This window comes from Labrus bergylta, chromosome 19, assembly GCF_963930695.1.
Source record: "Labrus bergylta chromosome 19, fLabBer1.1, whole genome shotgun sequence".
In the NCBI taxonomy this organism is placed as follows: Eukaryota; Metazoa; Chordata; class Actinopteri; order Labriformes; family Labridae; genus Labrus; species Labrus bergylta.
Window position 1 is genome coordinate 4,560,837 of NC_089213.1, and position 19,694 is coordinate 4,580,530.

The window sequence follows — 19,694 nt, forward strand, 5'->3', positions numbered from 1 at the left end:
AGCATCCTTCATGTCTGTTCCAGCCTAACCAAATGTATTTGTTTAATCTCAGCTCTCACTATCGTAATTCTGATGTCTTGTGTTTCTAAAGGTCACGCTGCGCAGCTCAAAAAGTTTGTTTTATAGATGTTTCGCTTGCCAGTAAAGGTTGATTGCTTCACGTCTCCTGTAGCCAGATTTCTGGTCACAGTCCTGACTCAACTTGTGGCCACAGAGACTCTTTTTTTATGTGTTATTATTCTTCATCAAGAAACACTTTATAAAATAGCGGTTCAGAGTGCACATATGGTTAGAGGGGTGTGTGAGCAGACACAGAAACACAAAGAGCTACAGTAATATCGTTTTTTTAAATTTTTTTTTTCAGTTTCCTTCCAATCCATTTTTCCAAAACAAACAGGTGATTCAGCAGTGGGAAAGGCAGCGTTTTGGGCCCGCTTGTTTCTCAGTTTATGAATAACTTAAAACGCGGTCCAATGTTCCTTCGTGTTTTTGTTCAGACACAAATAAATCCAGACGCTGGATTTTGAGGGTTAGAAATGTGGAAAGAAAAGCGAGTTGAGGTCTTTTCCACCTCGCTGCGGCCAAACCACGTCATACCGAGCAGAGTATTCACCAGATTTGGCGCTGGTCACATACGGGATGGTAGACCTGAAAGAAAAAAAAAAAATATGTGTGGGTTTTTTTTAAAAGTGAGAGCAACCCCCTAAATCTGATGTCCAATCATGGCCACTCCTAGACTTCTAAAATGATGATGTTCAAGACAATAACAAGGGAACGCTGGGCAACTCTCCAGGCAGCGAGGATCCCAGAGAGACGGGTGGGGGGGGGGGGGGGTCAGGAATTAATTTCCAGGACACAAGATGATCTACAGCCGGACTAAATTAAGCACTCTGATTGTGCCACTCAAAAGATTGCAACATCTGAATGCAGTGTATGTTGCTTTGTGTTTGTGCTGTTGTAAACTCTCAGCATGAAAAACTCCCTCGACCATTTTCAATGAAGGGACTGAAACCTTCCTTTTGTCAGGATGCGACATCTTTGTAACGGCAAAAAAACACATTTTCACATGTAAACCATCTAAAATCGCTTAACTTAATAGAAGCACATTGGCGATCACGATGAGCTAAAAAAGTGTGCCGTGGGGTTTTGTTAACTTGTTTCCTGGGAACGGGATGTTCCTATTGGATTAAAGGAACAGCAACGAGCCAGTTTCCCTGTGTAACAGTAATGAAGGAGAAAGTCAGTCTTTGTTTGGCTTTTCAAATTGCTTTTAAGGTTAAACTCATTACTTTGCTTCACTGATGATAACGTCTTTTCTAGGGGCATGTCAGCACATTGTGACATCACTGATGGACATGGTTACAAACACACTTTAAAGCAGTGAAACACGGCTTTTATGGCCTGGTTTGAACCTCATGATATCTTTAGAAATTAAATTATTTGATTGACAAACATTTTTAAAGGTGCTCTTGCAGCTTGCTGGCTAACTGTATATTTATACTAAAAGGGCCTTTTGCACCGACAGCGACCACAGCCTCCTTCTGACCAGCGCTCGTTGTTGCTAGGTTACGAAAGTTAACCTTCTGTTTCCCTCAGTAATGCCTCCTAGGTGTGTTTTAGATCGCTAAGTGTGCTTCATATTTGCTTTACCTCAAGGAACTATCACCAAAAAAAAACATGAAAACAATGTAAAGGAGTCATGTCCTGACATTAGCAGCAACTCTACACCCGGAAATTAGCGTCTCCTCCGCCATTGTTGTTGACAAAGCTGATGTTAAAAGTCCCGCCCCTTCTTGATCTTGATTGGTGGAGGCAGTGTGAGCTGATGTGTGGGAAATATTCGAACTACAGGTTGCATAGACATGAAGGCAAAAGGGATTATCACAGTGTCGGACTCTGTTTCTTCATCCAGCACTTCTGCATCGTTCTTTTTACATGATGTTTTGCCTCTTCAGATCCCCGCCCCACTCTTCTCCGACAGGGTTAATCTCCCGCTGTGAGGAGCATGTGTCAACAGGATAACTCAGGTAGAATACAGGGGAAGTCTGCACATTATATTTCAGGGGAGCATTTGCCAAAAAATTGCTCGTCTGATCTGTGACTTTATCTCTACATCTCCAATGAAACTTAAAAAACGACTTCAGTTTTAAATAAACTCAGAGTTTTGAGTTTCTGGCTCGAGCAGTCTTGAGCAGCTTGTTGATATCAAAGCGAGTCTATGTGCTCACTCTGCTCTGTCTACATTATCAACTCAGGATGCCGGTGTTGTTTCTCATTATCTGCTGTGCTCTTCCTTCACTTCACTGGCTCTCGCTCTATCCGGTCCGTGGCCGGCCTGTTGCTAAGGTGTCCGCTAACCAACAGCAGGCCCCGTCTGGCAAAAACTACGAGTCCCAGCACTGGCCTGACGTAGAGCGGTCCACGAGTCAATCAGCAGCAGAGCTATTTATTAACTGCAGACGGGTGGAAGTGTTTACTGCAGCACATGTTTCAGTTACATGTAACTTTGGAGTGGCAACACCGCCCCCCCTCTCTCTCTCTCTCAGTCCCATGAGAGCTTTCCATGAGGTCAAAGAAAGTAGCGGGGTTCTTCAAATGATTGGAGCGCCGCAGAGCCACGTCCCCATGATGAAACGGACGGCTAGGGTTTCACAAGTGCCGTCACTCCCTCGCATACTCGGCAGGAGAGCACGCTCTGCCAAAATAACGGCCCAACGGGCGAGGAGGGAATATTACTTTGGATTCAGGGGGCATGCATACCATCTTGTTGCACAAAAAGAGTTGATTACTAAAACAGTTCCTCTGCAACCAACCAATCACTGATATCTAAGAGAGGGGAGGGGAAGATATCTTTGTGCAGTTTGATACTTAAAGGGAACAGAGAGGAGTTATTTCCTCGATGCAGGGATTAGAAAGACGCACACTCCAAAAGATTTCATGCAAGAAAACTTATGAAAAGAGATCTTTTTCTAAGTTCGATTATTTGGGCCATTTTTGCTTTTATTGGATAAGACAGCTGAAGAGAGGCAGGAAATGTTGGGAAGAGAGAGAGGCGTGACATGCAGCAAATGGCTGAGGTTAGGTTTAAACCCACAGACGCTGTGGCGAGGATTAGACGACAAACCAAATGTCCAAGCCACAGCGTAAGTTTTGATATGAACGTTTATTCATTTATTTCAAGTCCATGATCAGGATACCAATTATCAACAAACAAGAATCTGTTTAATCCAATACAAACCCAACAAACATAAAACAGATAAACTCAAACCTGACTCACTGTCAGAGCTCGGCTCACCTGCTCTGCACTTTTCCACTTTGCCTGCCGGCCACGCCCGCCTCATCAAGCTCAGCTCAGCTCACCTGTGCACACAGCTGCTCGTCATCAGTGATCATAAGGCAGTGTTTAAGCCTCTCCTGCTCACACAAAGTTTGCCAGATCATTCTTTGTCATTGACGCAGGCCTTTCCAGCACTCCTCTTTGGACTGATTCCCTGTTGGTGACCCTTCCTGCTTTTTATGTAATGGTGGAAATTACATCAGCCCTCTGTCCCTGACCACCAGTTCTGCCTCTGTACCCTTGTTTCAGTCGACTTCTCCCCTTGGCTTCTTGGTGTATGACAGCGTTTCAGAAGGACTTTCCCTGTTTTTTACCCGTCGACTTCTTTGACTTACCTGCAGCCTCCCTGACCCCTCAGCCTGCTTCTGTCTTGCGTCATGCTTTCCCCTCTCAGAACTGTTTGTTCATGATTACTTATCTGGCTCTGGACATGCTGCTAAGCGGACCACATCACCTGCTTGTCCCCCTACAGAACTGGACCCCCTCTAGTAGGAGACTTTCAGGGTGTGAAAAATAAGAGTTCAAGTGGGGGGCCTGACCCTGGCCACATAAGCAGTGTGGTTCAAGGAATTTCTCTCAGTCGGTTGGACAGCGTCTTTGATTTCACGACGTTTCCATCGGTCTCAAACTGATTCCTACTGGAGGCAACCTAGACGTCAGAACTCTGTAATTTCAGTTTTTCAGCAGGCAGGCACAGCTAAGTGTTGCTTGTTTGAAAAGGAAGTAAACACAAGTGTAGTGCACCCGGGTGTCCAGAGCTCCAAGGAAAACTGGCTAAATCTTTGAAGTGCTTCTGCAGAAATCTTCTTGTTTAAACCACGTTGACCTTTTAACATGTATCAGAAATACTGAAAGTGCACGCCGTTGTTCCAATTTGCTGCGTCTTGGAAATGACAGAAAATCCTGAAAACTAAACTAAACAAAACTATCTCACTAGGAAAAATACTTCGCTAAACAATGGTATTCATTAGGGGCTCAAATTACAAGACAAGAAGAACTAATGACCTCTAAATAAAGACAATGCTAAACATACCCAGGCTGAGATTAGTGTTTGCATGACATTCCAGCCCCACTTAGGATCACACCAAACCGGGCCAGCTGATAAGATTCTGTTGAACAGTAAAGCATCTCCGCACCTCGAGGGACAGGCGGCCTCTCACAGAGCCGCCATGTGACCGATTGTCATCACACAAACCACAGGTCCACTGCCAGCCGCCGAGAGCTCCAGACCTGCCAAAGATAGCAACAAGCCAGCCTGCATGGGACTATGAGCGCTGCTGCAGAGAGAGGACGAATAAGTATACACCGACCGCAGAGAGAGCGGCCCTCTGTGAAGACTCTCAGTTCAGCGTGTCAAATGACGGGGTATGATTTTTTTTTTATATAGTGCTCCTATGAAAGTATGGATAATTATGTGTTTTGTGCCCCGCAGACGTGCAGTCTGTCAGGAGGAAGTGGAAAGCAATTATTTGCCTTTTGCAATAACTTGGAAACCCCACGAGACGCCCTGTGTAACATCTAGGGGAAGTTTGATGTTTTAATACGTCTGATGAAGCAGCTTCATATCCATCAACTCACCTGTCAGTGTCTCTGCTTTTCTTCTCCAGCTGCAATCACGCGACTCCAGCCCGCCTTTAACCCAACATCCGTCTGCTGCCTTGAACCGTTGATGAATGGCTCCATCAGGGTGAACATGGCAGCAGTTTAATGTGAAATGCTTGTGAGGATTAAGCTGCACATAAATCTTGATTAAGGAGACTCCATGTGCCGCTTCGTGAGGCAGCACATTGATGACTGCTCTGATGATGATGATGATGATGATGATGATGCTAATGGGAGCAGATACTGTAGATAAAGTGGGTGGAAACTGTATATTCAAGTTGTTAGTGCTCATTAAGTGTGGATCATTGGTGCATGTTGAGTTTCTGTTACGAAGCTTCATGAAACATCTGTCAACCAGAAGTTTAAGTTTAGAGGGTAAAATCATTGAATGTGACTTTACACTGTATCTTATGTTGTTTTTAACTCTACATTTAACCTGTGAGTGTGGCTGGTTGTCTGTCTCTATATGTCAGCCCTCTGATTGACTGGCGACCAGTCCAGGGTGCAACCCCGCCTCTCGCCCAATGACAGCTGGGCTCAGCTCCAGCCTCCTAACAACCACCAACGGGAACATCCGAATAGTTAATGGCTGAAATGTTGTTTTTCTGATTCAGTCGTCCTGACTGTGTTCTTAGTGGTGACTTTGTCTCTTACAGTTGATGGGATGGAGATGTGAGGATTATGATTTTAGACTGTATGAAACATGGACGTAGTCTCAGCGACGTCACCCATTGGTTACTGAAAGGGAGCCCAATTGTAACCCAGGTTAATTATGGGTCTAGATTTAGCAATCTATTTTTTTTTTCTGTGCAAGAGGAGTGACCTCTGTGAACCTCCATAAATTATGATACATTTTTGTTGTTTTTTATGCATTAACTTCCCTATTTTTTTCTTTTAACATTCCACAATCTCACCTGAACTCTGCTAAAATCCATCATCCAATTAGAGCTCAACCCACTAATCAAAAACATCCGATTCACGAGGTCACTTCCTCTCATCTCCTCCAACTCACGCTTACACAGCAGAGTGAAAAATTGTTTGATTGAGGTGGGCAAATTGAAAATGCCGACTCAAATATTTAGTGAAACGTATCAGCGTCAAATTTGGCATTTACAGAACTGCAGTTTATTGCAGAAGTCGCCCCTCGGTGAGGATTGACAATCTTATTATGCAAGACAAAGTTCTTTAAAAACGGACTTATGAGTGTTGTCTTATCTGAAAAAGGTTTATTCATCTACCTCCTTCGACTATATCCTAAAGAAAAATTCTAAAAACAAAGACAGGTTGTGTTTAGCCTTCCCCAAGGACACCTGGAAGAAACATGAGTTTCACTTAGCTTGTTTGTTTTTACATGAATCGACTGTTGTTGTCAGCTGAATAGAGGCTTTTATTTTACAAAATAAAAAAGAAATAATATTCAAACCTGTTGTGAATTTCTGTTCCCCATGCACCTTCATCACACTTTGTTTGAACTTTTAACTTTCAAGCACAGTCTGTCTTTCACATCTATAATGTTTATTCCAATTCTCGTCTCTTTACAGTGTTTCTCTTTACTTATTCCATTGAGAAGGATGTTCAGCCTCCCTCAGATTTTGCTGGATTATCTCTAACACACACTACAGAGGTTTGCCTCTTTTCTCTCCTGTGGTTTATTCTCCCCACCTTAGGAGCCTTAGGGTTTCACAGCCAGCTCCGCTAATTGGCCCTCCTATGCCTGTGGAAACCCCGGTGAGAGAGAGGGATCTCCATTGGACCCGTCTGGCGGTAGATGCGTCACAGTGTGGAGGGCGGTGCGCCGCCGCCGCCGAGGTGATCCCCCAGTTTAAAAGCGCAGAGATCCTCAGTGCGCCGGAGCAGTGCGTCACAGCGACCCAGCAGAGTCCGTGTCCCCCGACACAGAGTCCAGGATCTAAAGAACAGCTTCGAAAAAAGCTTTTGAAGTGAATACGCCTGCGTTTTTATCATCTTACCCTACATGATTTAACATTTTATCGCATGACTCTCAGATCTTTTCGTTTCGGATGCGACTTTTTCCCCTTTTGAAGTAGCAACAGCTGTTTTCTTTACTTTGTCATTGCTCATTCGCGTTGTTTGTTTACGGCGATACAACGGCAGAGGATCCGGAGCAGCAGCAGCAGCAGCTGGGGACTATATTAAATCCGCTTTATGGATACGGAATCGCTGCCGTCTGCAGCTGTTCCCAGAGTTTGATCTCAGACGTTGATCTCTGCGCGAAGAAGAAGAAGATGAAATCTGCTGAGGAGGGTGAGTTTAACTTTAAACTTGTGACAGTTTGCTTTCCGTCTTGTGACATTTATTTTCGTTGCACTCTTGTTTGACACTCTGCACCCGGATGTGATACAAAACCTGGTGTTTATTCAATTGCACTTAACGCCCAGTTAACCAGTGCAACAGCATTAAAGAAGCGAGCCCCTCCTTGCTGATTTGGGCAAGGTGGGCGTGGCTCCTGAGAGCCTCTCATGACTTAAAAGTGTTCCCAAAATAGTCTGAGTAGAATCTATGCTAATGACTGACTTGGCATTGTGGGTAACGGTGTGGTGAGTATGTGATGGCGGAGCCCCTCAGGGTACCTGTCAGGATGTTAACTAATTCACAACAGTCTAATAATAGAAAACAAACGTGTCAGTGCTGCTGTGTCACACACCACAAACAGCATTAAATGCAAGCATCATTTTCTTTTATTACAAGGAGTCGTATGGTGCAGCGCTGATGTCATAGTCTTTATGGTGGGGCCCCTAATTCTGGTTAATTTACAGCAGACAGGAGCTGCAGTGACTGCATCCGTCTGTCTGCAGAAGCCGCCTCATGTCTGTATCAATGCGCTCCACTGTGGTCGCATGCATCCTGTAACCACAACTCCTTTTCCCCATGTTGCCCCCTCCTCTGCCACTGGCTGTGACCTCAGACAAGCAAGAGTTTCATGTGACCCAGTGGGAGCGTTTGGCACAGGGCCATGAGCTTCCCCGAGCTGGGTACAGTGTGCACCTTTACTGCATGCAAATAAACGAATCGCGTCCCTCCTGTGTTTATTTTTCAGTGGCTGTTGGAACATGAAACTCGCCAACAAAAACATCAGTGTGTGTTTTTTTAATCTTACCGTTTATGAGCTGCAGCGTGCGCATTAAGTGGCATACATTTTGAGTGGAAAATCAAACCACCTGGACTCGCCATGGGTTATTTTTAGAATGGAGATATTTTTTTATGTCTCCCACCTTTGCTTTGTGTAATTTCAACCATTTGGAGATATTGTCATTGAGTTGCTTCAGTGCGGATCCCCATTGAATAAGGCGTTGAGTTTTGACTTGCATGCCTTTTCAGAAGGAGAAAGTCAATAAAGTTGTAGCTCATGATCGATTTCATCATCAATTAATCTGCAGTTCCTTTTGATTATTTGATTCTCGGATCACCAAATTATTATTTTTTTAAATGTTGAATAAAAAAAACCACCCAATCTAATCATTGACAATGCGTTTGCTCAACTAATTATTCGACTAATTTCTACTTTAGAGGACCGGGCCAAATCTGGTAGGCTCTCTCTCCATTATAGGCAACAGCTCTCCTAAGAGTAAAGTGTCTCCCTCTCAGTAAAGAAGACTTTCATGGTAATGAACTTGATCTGTTTGCGTTCCAGATGCGTATGGCTACACGCCAAATGTCAGCATCTCCCTCCCACTGGGCAACCCTTGTCTTCCCTCCCAGTACCACAGCCTCCAAACCAGCCCGGTCATATCCGTCTCCGAGCCTCACAGTTACGACAGCCAGGACGACATGAGAGCAGCGGGATACTTTTCAACCTCGAGTGTCCGTCCAAATGGAGCCCCGACCCTGGAGAGCCCTCGAATCGAGATCACAGCCTACGGCCAATTTCCTGAGGATGAAGTCGAGGAGAGCAGCCTTCCTGTTGCCAAGCGGGTCAACTCCATCGTGACGCTGACCCTCCCCAGTGCCGACGGTTACCGAGACCCCAGCTGCCTCAGTCCAGCCAGCAGCATTTCGTCTCGCAGCTGCCACTCCGATGCCTCTTATGAATCGAGCTTCTCCTACAACTACGACAACTCGCCCCAGAACTCGCCCTGGCAGTCACCGTCTGTGTCCCCAAAGGGCTCCACCCTCGCCCTACCGGGTGACGGCTGCACATCTGCCGGCTCCCCTCGCCACTCCCCCTCCACATCCCCTCGCACAAGCGTTACAGATGACACCTGGTTGGGCCAGCGAGGCTCGAGGCCCAATTCCCCCTGTGGTGCAAAGAGGAAGTACAGCTATAATGGCAGCGGGGTATCGCAAAAGCACTACCCGTACTCGCCCAACCACTCGCCGGGACTGTCCCCGCATACCTCCCCTCGCCTCAGCATCACAGAGGAGAGCTGGCTGCCAAATACCAACCAGTACACCAACTCGGCCATCCTGGCAGCCATCAACGCCCTGACCACGGACGGAGTGGTCGACCTCGGGGAGGGCATCCCTATTAAGGCCCGGAAAACCAGCATGGAGAACATCCCAACGGTCAATCTGAAGGTTGAGCCAGGGGGTGAGGAGATGAGTCCAGGGGAGCTCTGTCTGGATGACCACTCCTCACACCGCCTGCCTTTAAAGAAGGAAGGCTTCTGCAGCGGGTTTCTGGATGTACCACAACACCCGTACACCTGGTCCAAGCCAAAGCAATATGTCAGGTAAGCAAGGACATACAGCTAAAGATTTGAGCTCTGAAAATCTGTAAGAAAAGGCTCAAGATTGATTAATGTATAAAACAGTGAATAAAGTTTGAATTGTTTCAGTGTTTAATTCAAGAGTTTCAGCTTACATTCACCTTGTTTGCATGGACTTTGAATATTAATAGACAAAAAACAGGCTTAAAACTTGAAATTTCATAACAGGGTTTGGCATATCCCTGTGTACATTCTGCACATTCTACGTTGATAAGGATGTCTAAAATAAACCCTCCTCCCTCCTTGTTAAGTTGACACTTTGGACATGTTTTTTTACGCCCCTGACAGCCCATCCCTCCCAGCTCTCGACTGGCAGCTGCCATCCAGCTCGGGGCCGTACAGCCTACAGATCGATGTGCAGCCCAAGTCCCACCACAGAGCCCACTATGAGACAGAGGGCAGCAGGGGAGCAGTGAAGGCCCTGGCAGGAGGACACCCAGTAGTTCAGGTCTGCTTTACCAAGGCTTTTTGCTTTTTTTGTCTTGTGACCCAATCGAACAAACAACAAACTACTTAAGACCCCTTCTTTCCACTCCCATTCTTTATATTCAGCCGTTATGGATAAATTAGTAATTCATAACTTACTATAAGTAAAAAAAATTGCACATTTATAATCTTGCAGCCATATTATGCAACCCTCTCAGGACCCCAAACCTTGTGGGTAGAACCGCAGAGCCAGTCTGCTCGGTTTCCTGTAATGATTAGACCAACATACGGTACAGCCATTAGACCTGTTTTCACTCCTGCTTCTTACCGCGTCACTTCTCACCTCAACACCGCCAGTTAAAATAGATTGGTGCGACATGTGTTTCATGGTCCGGCTGTTATGTTATTCAGAGATGTCACATTTCTGAATGGAATACCATAGGTATGCCATTAGACAGGCCGGTCCACTCAGTCAGTTCCTGTCCAGACAATTGTGACTCAGTCTTTTCCATTACGTTCTCGAGTGCAGCACAGACAGTTACAAAGTGAGGTAGCATGGCCAGTAAGAGCTTAGTCATGAGCTTTAACCACAGCTCTGGTGGTCGAGTTTAAAAAAAAAAAAAAAGAAAATGTGGACAACTGCAGATATGTTTTGGTTAGAAACCCATCTGGTCCCCGGACCATTACTCCTCACTGCTGACCTCAGTCTCTGAATAAATAAAGGGTCTGCAGCAAGAAGCCAGGCACAGTGAGCGCTGAGCCGAGCTGTCATTTTAATTAATCCCATTTGACATTTTTATGAATGCATAGCAATATTTCTACAAGTTTACCAGACATTCGTCACATCTGGGGCAGAGTTTTCTGTGTTTGTCCTTCAGTTTTAATCAAATGTGTAATTTTTTGGCATGATTCATTTCTTCACTGCCACATGAGGAGTTCGTTATTCATGATCTTAAGTTTGAATGGGGTTTGCTTACATTTCTAAACTACCTTTTAAGTACAGTCAAGCTATGAAGCTATTCCAAAATACACATTAACTCGAGGCAGATTTGGCTTACTGTTTTAAGTACTGTGTTCAAACCAGCAAAGCCACAAAATTAAGTATTCCCACTTTGATAGTCTTCTACCTCCCTGACACACAGTTAGCGCCTAGCTAGTGAAGTTAGCAGCTAAACTAGCAAAATAACAAAGCATTTTGTCACATATGGGGCCATTTTCCTGTTATCATTTATATTTAAATAAAAATTGCAAGAGTAGTTTGCATGTTGTCTCAGAGAAGCTGCCAAATCATGCAGTGTAATTTCAATAGATAATAGCAATGTTGCTAAGCTACTATTTAGAGCCAATAACGCCAAGTCATGTTCCTTAGGCTTACTCAAACATACTCGAAACAGATTTAAGTAGGTGGCGTGTTAGCCGACTTGACTGCCAGGTGGGCGTGTTGTTGTTGTTTGCCAGGCGGCTAGGCTTTGGCTAAACTTTAAACTGTCTGCTTTGTTCGTGTTGTTTTCATCTTTTGGAACATACTTACCAGATGCTGAGATAGATGGCCATGTTTCAGCAACCATAATATTCTTCCATCCGACCTCATCTCCTCGTCTTTGTCTGTTATTGACAGAAAGTTAGCTAGCGTCAGCGTTTCCAATATGGCGACCGCCATAGTTCGGCTTCACCAACACCTCGACAGAAACCATTGGGTGATGTCACTGAAACTACATCCATGTTTTATACAGTCCTTGGTTTTATTCCACAGAATATTCATGTCTCCAACAAGTTTTAAAGGTTAGATTTAATGTTGTGTGTTTCTCGTTGAGGAAGCAGTGTTGAAGTAAGAAAACATCAAAAAAGTTTTATATTCATAACCTTTTCAAACCAAAACATGTTTCATGAGTTCAGCCGCACACTTGTGTCAGACTTGTTTGTCCATAAGAAGGTGCTAATGATTTAATGACAGGGGTCTGGGTTCAGCAAGATGAAAAAGAGAGTGTGTGTTCTCTTTAAACCTAAACCCAAACCCCCCCACCCCCTTTTGCTTCTCCGCCAGCTTCCACCCCAACCACACAGACTGCCCTTTGTTTAGGAAAGTTCCCGTGTGTGCCTCTGACATCATCTCCCGCTGCTTCTCGCGGAGGCGGCAGGGACTAAACCACACACGTTTTTGGCAGGCTCTGATGAAGATGTTGAGGGAAGCTCAGAAAAGGCAGCCCCCACTTTTTTTCTTTTTTCTTTTTAAACTTCCTGATAACATGTTCCACGCAGCGCTTGCAACGTCTTCTGTGGACGCTGGCTGACGAAGCCTCTGCAGCTCGTCCCGTCACTCCTCTGACTCAAACCTTTACCAGACTTTACAGAGTTTATTCTGGACGCGGCTGATCAGTGCGGTGCAGTCTCTCTCCACGTCCTGCGCAGCTAAGCCAGCTATTTTCTGTTCTTTTTTTCAATGCCATCCCAACCACACCCGCCCTGCAGCCAGCAGCAGACTGAAGTATGCCCCTCTGAAGTGCTGTGTGCAGCACTCACCACAGTTAATGCTCAGGGTTTCAGGCTGTACTTTGGTGGAGAGGAAATACCCTCTATTCATGTCTGTGAGGTCTTCTTTTTTCTCGCTGTATGAAGCCGGCATTCATGATCTGTTTATTGCTCGAAAAAAACCCATCCAGGGAGCTGTTTTGAAGCACATTTTTGCGGATTATGTTGTAGTCTTGTGCACTTTGTTGGCTTTGATTGCTGTGATTCAATTTCGATTTTTAAACAATGTGAAATTAACAAACATCACGTGAAGCAGAAAGCTTGTCAAGATTGGTTTTCAGTCACGCCTAAACAATTATTTTCTTGACAATACACAAAAAGGAGTCGACATGTGGTGTGTGTGTGTGTGTGTGTGTGTGTGTGTGTGTGCACTCTTAAAGCTGGGAGGGTCTCTGATAGGAATGGAGAGGAAGCCCTGACCGCCCTCAACCCCTTTTCTCCTTCGATGTTCGGTGCCTTGAGCAGCCGGACTCTCGGCATTCCTCCTGTGGGTGATAATATGAAGTAGGGAGGGGTGGCTGCATTGCCAACGTCAAGCAAGCTGCCAGGGTGGAGGAGCAAAGTGGTATCACTGTGATTTAATTGCATCAACAAATCAAAGCGGTTGTCTGCTGCAGCTGCTTTATTATGAAGGAGATGCTTCAGATCACAGAGGGAGAAGAAGAAAAAAGAAAAAGCAGCTGAAATCGCTCAGATGACATCTCTAGTTTGAATATTTCTGATAATAATTCAAAGCACATAATCAGTGATCTGTTAGTAATCACTGTTTGAAAGTGAGCGTCTGACCATGCGAGCGGGCTACCTCACTTCATCAAACTCCTTCCTGCTGCCTAAATAAACAGCATTGCTAGGCAGCAACCCATTTCCTTACACAAATATCCTGGCTTCTGCAGGCTCTTAACCCCGACAGGGATCCTCCTCCAAATCACATGTTGTACCTCCCCCGCTCTGAGCCTTTCACTCTCGCTTGCGGGCGCTCCTCTCCTCGTGTGCACTCCTCAGTATGTAAGAGAAAACTCTGGTTTTCATGTCAGCATTTCTCCGCTGATTGTTTCAACAGATAATTTTCGTCCACGGTGGCATATGGTTATGTGGGGTTCACTGTCTGCTTCCATAACACTTTAACTGTTAACATATTGTCTTCTTTTTCTTTCGCATTCATGCCAGTTTGACTTCCAAGGTCCATAACTTTCAGTGACATTTTTATGGATGCTAAAGCGTAAATTAGCACTTCTATTTCTTATGTTGTGTAATTAGGTGTAGGCCAATTTAAGGGTGTTAACATAAACGTCTCAGAGATTAAACAAGAATTAGTAGAGATACATCGATGGTGAAAATCAGGGCCGATACCAATTTTTAAAATAACAATTTTGAATGTTTTTTTTCATCAGTTCTGTTGGAGTAAGACTCGCACAATGCCAACATTTTCTCTCATGTTTGACCATAAAATACGGATCAGAATTTGTCCAATAGGTGACTTAATCGGTCCAAAAAAAACCTCTCATCTGAATCAGCAGTTAGGTACAAACGCTTGCCAGCATTAAATTGATACAACACAACTGATAACCATCAGCTGACACCGTTTATTGGCACATGATTTGCGGATGTCCTGAAGTCTGTCAACAAGGCCGATATCGGCTGATTCTGATGTTTAACAGATGCATCCCGAGTCATTTCACTTCATCCTGACTGAGCAACAAAATATGGTACTATGTGGCATTTCAAATGCAGCGCAGATGCTCAGTTTGAAAAAGGAATGAAGGTTTTAGCTGTTTTTGTTGAAACTAAACTTAATCAAACAGGAATGCTTCGGCTCAGAACTGAAGGACTTTTAGTGGGAGGGAGAACTAGATATTTAGATCAGAAATCCAAAAACCCTGAATGTGTCTTTATCATATCAGTCGGTGTGCTGCTCAGACACTAAAAACAACATATATGTGTTGTGTGTAGAATAAAGTTTGGGCTATTTGTGGTTAACAGGGACAGTGTTTTCATATTCCATATCTACAGTAAAGAGATGAGATACGATGAGATAACATCAGATAAGCTTCAAATGTGAGTGTACTGTGTCATCCAACAAGAACTGTGTGAGATGTCAGTTTCACAAATGAGAGAAAGGTTACGGTTTGCATCGTTAAGCTCCTTAACAACATTAAATATGACAGCTGATCCATGAATATTATTCAGTACATTCCTAATTGGGCATATTTAATTTCTCATTATTCACATTATGTTTCTTTCATTTGTTTTGACATCTAAATGCGAAGCCCTAATTCGTTCCCTTGTCACACTGTATGGATAACATACATAACTCTCCAGCAGTGTTAGAGTAGTAGCTGGTCTCAGGTTTCAGTTTGTAAGTTTGGGGGTCATGCCTGCACGCTGCTGTTTGGGTGGTTGAGGTCATCCTGGCAGGCCTCTTTTCAAAAAACACCTATGAAGTTTCTGGGGGTACTTTAGGAGCTCATCAGCTTCACCGAGCATCACTTTACTGATAAAAATCAGAGCCGGGTCACTTTTGAACGTTTTTTTCTTGACCCTGATTGGCCGGGGCTTTGTGAAACTGACGTGACCTCGACTTCTCTGAAACACAAGCTCGGCCTTGTCTCGAGGCGAGTGCTGGCTCACAAATCACAACAGTGCTCGCTGTAGGTGGTTTTACTGCTCTCTGGCAGCGGCTGCCCCTGAGATTCAGCTACTGTGGGATCAACATGTCGGCAGGCCTGACATGAGCTGATGGAGGAAGTAAAAACAGGCCACTGGTTGTAAATTTAAGAAGATGAAACGGGTGATTACAAGATCCTAAATGGGTACTTTGTTTAAAAACCTCCCTGCTGAAAGCCTGACCTCTGAAAGGCCTTTTTTCTTAACAGCATGCAAGCTGATGCCTCGTTTTAAAGATATGGATGCTTAACCACATCTGTGTCTTTATTTCCTTTGCCTTTCTTAGCTCCACGGCTACATGGAGAGCGAGCCTCTCACCCTGCAGTTGTTCATCGGCACAGCGGACGACCGGCTGCTGAGGCCCCACGCCTTCTACCAGGTCCACCGTATCACTGGGAAGACTGTGTCCACCCCGAGCCACGAGGCCCTGCACACCAACACCAAGATCCTGGAGATCCCACTGCTGCCTGAGAACAACATGAGGGCCATGTGAGTATCAGTGTCTGTAACCATCCAGAGAGGTTTGAGGATGTTTGAAGTTTTAAATATGTAAACATTTATTCAGTGGGTTAAAGCCGCTGATCGTATATAAAGATGGGCGACAATTCTCAACCTCCTCCCCTAACAAAAATGAAGCCAAATACCTCCGCAATTGGGATTAACTTGTTGCATTGGTAATCATTTGGAGCCAGAGTCTGCACACGAGAGATCAGCTGGTGAAGCCGCAGAATTCATGTATGACCCATTCGGCCAACCAAAACACACATAGACGCTGCATTTGTCAACAGACCTGTCAATTAGGATGTTAGAAACCAAAATTACTAACATGACTGGAGAAAAATCAGATGCATAATATAGAGCTTGTCCTCAACATCAAGTCGGGATTTGTTTAAGAACTGAAATAGACTTGTCTTAAATGACTTCAGACCTGGACTTGTCCTTAAAGAAGACTGAAATTGATTAAAAGGGGAAACATTTTAGCCATTTTGAGTTTTTTTCTTTTAAAGTTTTAAAGTATATAAGGAAAGTCTAAGTCCTGTCATAAATATTTTGAAACAGGTCTTTATCAACTGTCGAGTCATTTGAAACAAGTCCATGTCTGTTCATAAGACAAGTCTCAAAGTATGCTGGAGACAACACCACATAAAGTTGAGCTTTATTTGAAACAAGTTCGCTTCAGGCCTTGGTACATAAAAAAAGAGTAAGTCAGGGTAAAGTTATGAGTGACAAGTCAAATATATCATCTTAGACCGGTCCAAGTTGACTTCTGAGTTAGTCCGGACCTATCCAAGACAAGAAAACCCCAGTTTTCCTGCAGAGATGCGATAATGTTTTATCTTTGGTAAATCTCTATCTCTTAAACTTCAAGGAGTTTTAGAACTGAGGTATCCTCCCCACCCTTTAAAGGAGGAAATAATCTTCATCTTGTATTTGTGAAACCTCATAAAAACATGTGAAAAACTGCTTCCAGTCTGGAAAAAGGAAGTTTTGCTCTGATGTAAGGTGCTATGTGTGTATTTGTGAGTTTATGTGTTTTCAGTGTTATGGTTGTAAAAGTGTTGCCCTCTGTTCGCAGACGGGGTGGCTTTCCCATTTTATAAGCCTCCAAGATCAGATTACCGGGGAAGCTCAGGGCTGCTAACAGGGATCTGGGCTTTCTGTCTGAGCTGCAGGCGGTAGCAGCCTGCTAACCTCAGCACTTTCTCTGCGATTTAATGGATGTAACACATAGGCTCCACTTATACAACGACTTCACCTCGGGATATGGTTTCTCTTCTCTCACGCAGGACACGCCTCAGAGTACTTACAGTGTCAGTGAGGGATTTATGGGAGATTCATTGGTTTTGACATGTACTACAGTGTAACATATAGAAGTTTTATTATGTGGTATAGAATACAAGCCTTCTTATATTTCTTAAATCGTGATGGTTAAGGGGGGCACTTTAAAATTACACCATCAATCAACATCAGTTTTAGATGTCTTCAGCTGATATGAAGCCACAAAAGGCGTTGGTCGCAACTTGGTATGACTCCAATTAACTCTTAATAAATTAAATCAGAAATAATTCTGCCCTGCTTCCCAGTATTCAGTTTTTTCACAATCTGGCCATTTTGTCATTTAGGATGCTTAAATGTGGCTTTGATATTGTACTCAAAGTTGTACTTGTACTTGTTTTTCACATTGTAAATTATATAAACGTATGGACTTGGCCCAAGCGTTCTGTCACTTCTAGACTGCTCAGCAACCCAAAATGAAGACGATGCATCGAGACAATCAAGAGGGACATCTGGCTAAAGTTTAAAGCTATCATTTGACAGCTAACGTTAGCATCCAACTCCGTCCTTTGCTTATTTTACCCTTACCTCATGCCTTTATCTTTGTATGAAGTCACTTCAGGGATATATAATGTTATGTAAGAAGTGATTGCTAACAGTATTTGTATGAAGCATGTCGCGCTGCTTTTTCATTTTTTTCCCTGTTTTATTTTTGGACGTGGATCTTTTGTTACTCCCAGATTGATCAGCAAGCGAAAAAGACAACAGAGAGTTAAAATCTGGAGGGACATTTGGCCACATTACAAGTTTAAACCATATTTAAGATATTCTGTTAGCTTCTTTTTGACAGCTAATGCTAGCATTCAAGCTAAGAATTCAGTGGCTGTGATTGGATGCCGGAGAAGTTATGCCCATTCAAGGGACAGGAGGCGTGTCGCCAGACTGTTGGCAACGCTAGCTAAATATCCATTCCTTTCTCTTTGTATCATGTCACTTCTGAAGATTATCGTTGAAGTGGTTGAATGACAACATCACCGTTTGATTGAGTTATAAAAAAACACCAGGAAAGGCATTCTTAGCTAGCTAGGACGTATTGAACGCCAACTTTTGCTGTTGTCCCATCTAAAGCTGTTGATATTTAAACCTTAAATATATCCTGGTGTCCCTCCATAGCATCCCTCATAATTGTCTCTTCTTTTGCTAACCCATTGAGAATTATTCGGTTGAAAACCTGTTAAAATTACCTACGTGTATGATTTGTAAAGTAGCTAAATATTACATAAAAGTAGTTGAGCTTCCAACCTTGAGTGGGCCATCAGAGCAAAATGGCCACCATGAGAGTATTGAGAATTGTGTTTTTTTTCTCTGTTAAAATGTTTCTCAGGAGCAGAGGGGACGCCACAGTATGTGGTTCTGTCTGTGTAGGCGAGGAGCTAAACAGCTGGGGTCTTCAGCATCGACACCTGATTGCTCCGCCAGCGCAGCAGACCCCGGTGTCTGGGCGAGAAGAATGTTAGGGAGTGTTCAGATGTGTGTAAAAGTTGACTTTAACTAGACTTTGAGGAATGCGGCATCAAGAAGCACGCAAATGGAAATGCCAGAAACAGTTTGGAGAGGCTCGAGATATTTTAGTATGAAAAAATACGATACATGCAGTGCAGACCAAACGGACGGGGGGGGGGGGGGGGGACGAGGGGGAACCGGGGACGAGAGGAAGGGGGCTTTTATTAAGTGTCGGAGGAAGACTTTGACAAAGAAACAGCTGATTCTTGTTGTGAGATTTATAGAAGGTGAACAGAATGTCAGGACTAATCTCTTGTGGAGAATAACAAAGATGTAATGAATGTTCCCAACCATTTGTTTCTAAAGAGTTTGAATTTTACCCAGGAGTAGATGCACTGAGATGTAAAAAGCTCCTTTGGGGTTGATGGTGTTAATCTGCTGTTGACATGCCTGAAGCCTCCTGCAGGATTGAGCTGAAAAAAAAAAATCCCAGAGTGAACATCACTTTAGATTTGGCTGCAGCGCGTTTTTTAAATCACAGCCTGATTAACTGTGAACGAACATGTGTCTTTAATGTAGACGATGAGCCGCCGTGTGTCGACAGACAGACTTTGGGAAAACTCTTTATCTTGTGTCTCATCAAACACAGGATCGACTGTGCAGGGATCCTGAAGCTGCGTAATTCCGACATCGAGCTGAGAAAGGGGGAGACGGACATCGGACGCAAGAACACGCGTGTGCGGATGGTTTTCAGAGTTCACATCAACCAGCCCACGGGGAGGACGGTCTCTCTGCAGGCTGCATCAAACCCCATAGAGTGCTGTGAGTTCCTTTCTTCTTCATTTTTAAGTTAAAAAAAATATGAAGCCCAACTCCTCAGTATCCTAATGCCTATTAAATAGTGTTTTAAACGAGAAGATAATTCAACTTCTAGACTACCAACATGGTCGATGAGAGGTTGACTTAATACTTTTTGATACTATGTAATGATGGAGAGTATCCAAAAGTACTAAAGCTTTGAAAAAACTGACGCACATATTTTTTAACAAAATGCTGCCATGAGTGAAATAGAGACAAATCTGTCTAAATTGCACAAATATGATATTGGTAACAAAACGTTGCCAACATGA

The 19,694-nt window shown here is 43.9% G+C and overlaps 1 protein-coding gene and 1 long non-coding RNA gene across 2 annotated transcripts in view; both read left to right on the plus strand.

Moving 5' to 3' along the window:
- Positions 1-1,425: 1,425 nt before the first annotated feature.
- On the plus strand, positions 1,426-6,361 carry LOC114920678 (uncharacterized). The gene is made up of 2 exons (XR_003809006.2): positions 1,426-4,702; positions 4,945-6,361. It is a non-coding gene; the product is annotated as an uncharacterized lncRNA (long non-coding RNA).
- Positions 6,362-6,773: 412 nt separating this feature from the next.
- Positions 6,774-19,694, plus strand: part of nfatc1 (nuclear factor of activated T cells 1) — a 49,413-nt gene continuing 36,492 nt past the window's right edge. Inside the window, exons 1-5 of the mRNA XM_020642244.3 lie at positions 6,774-7,204; positions 8,592-9,630; positions 9,955-10,114; positions 15,572-15,774; positions 19,214-19,386. Coding sequence (XP_020497900.2) covers positions 7,186-7,204; positions 8,592-9,630; positions 9,955-10,114; positions 15,572-15,774; positions 19,214-19,386 — 1,594 coding nt within the window. The 5' untranslated portion in view covers positions 6,774-7,185. The remainder of the gene's footprint in view (positions 7,205-8,591; positions 9,631-9,954; positions 10,115-15,571; positions 15,775-19,213; positions 19,387-19,694) is intronic.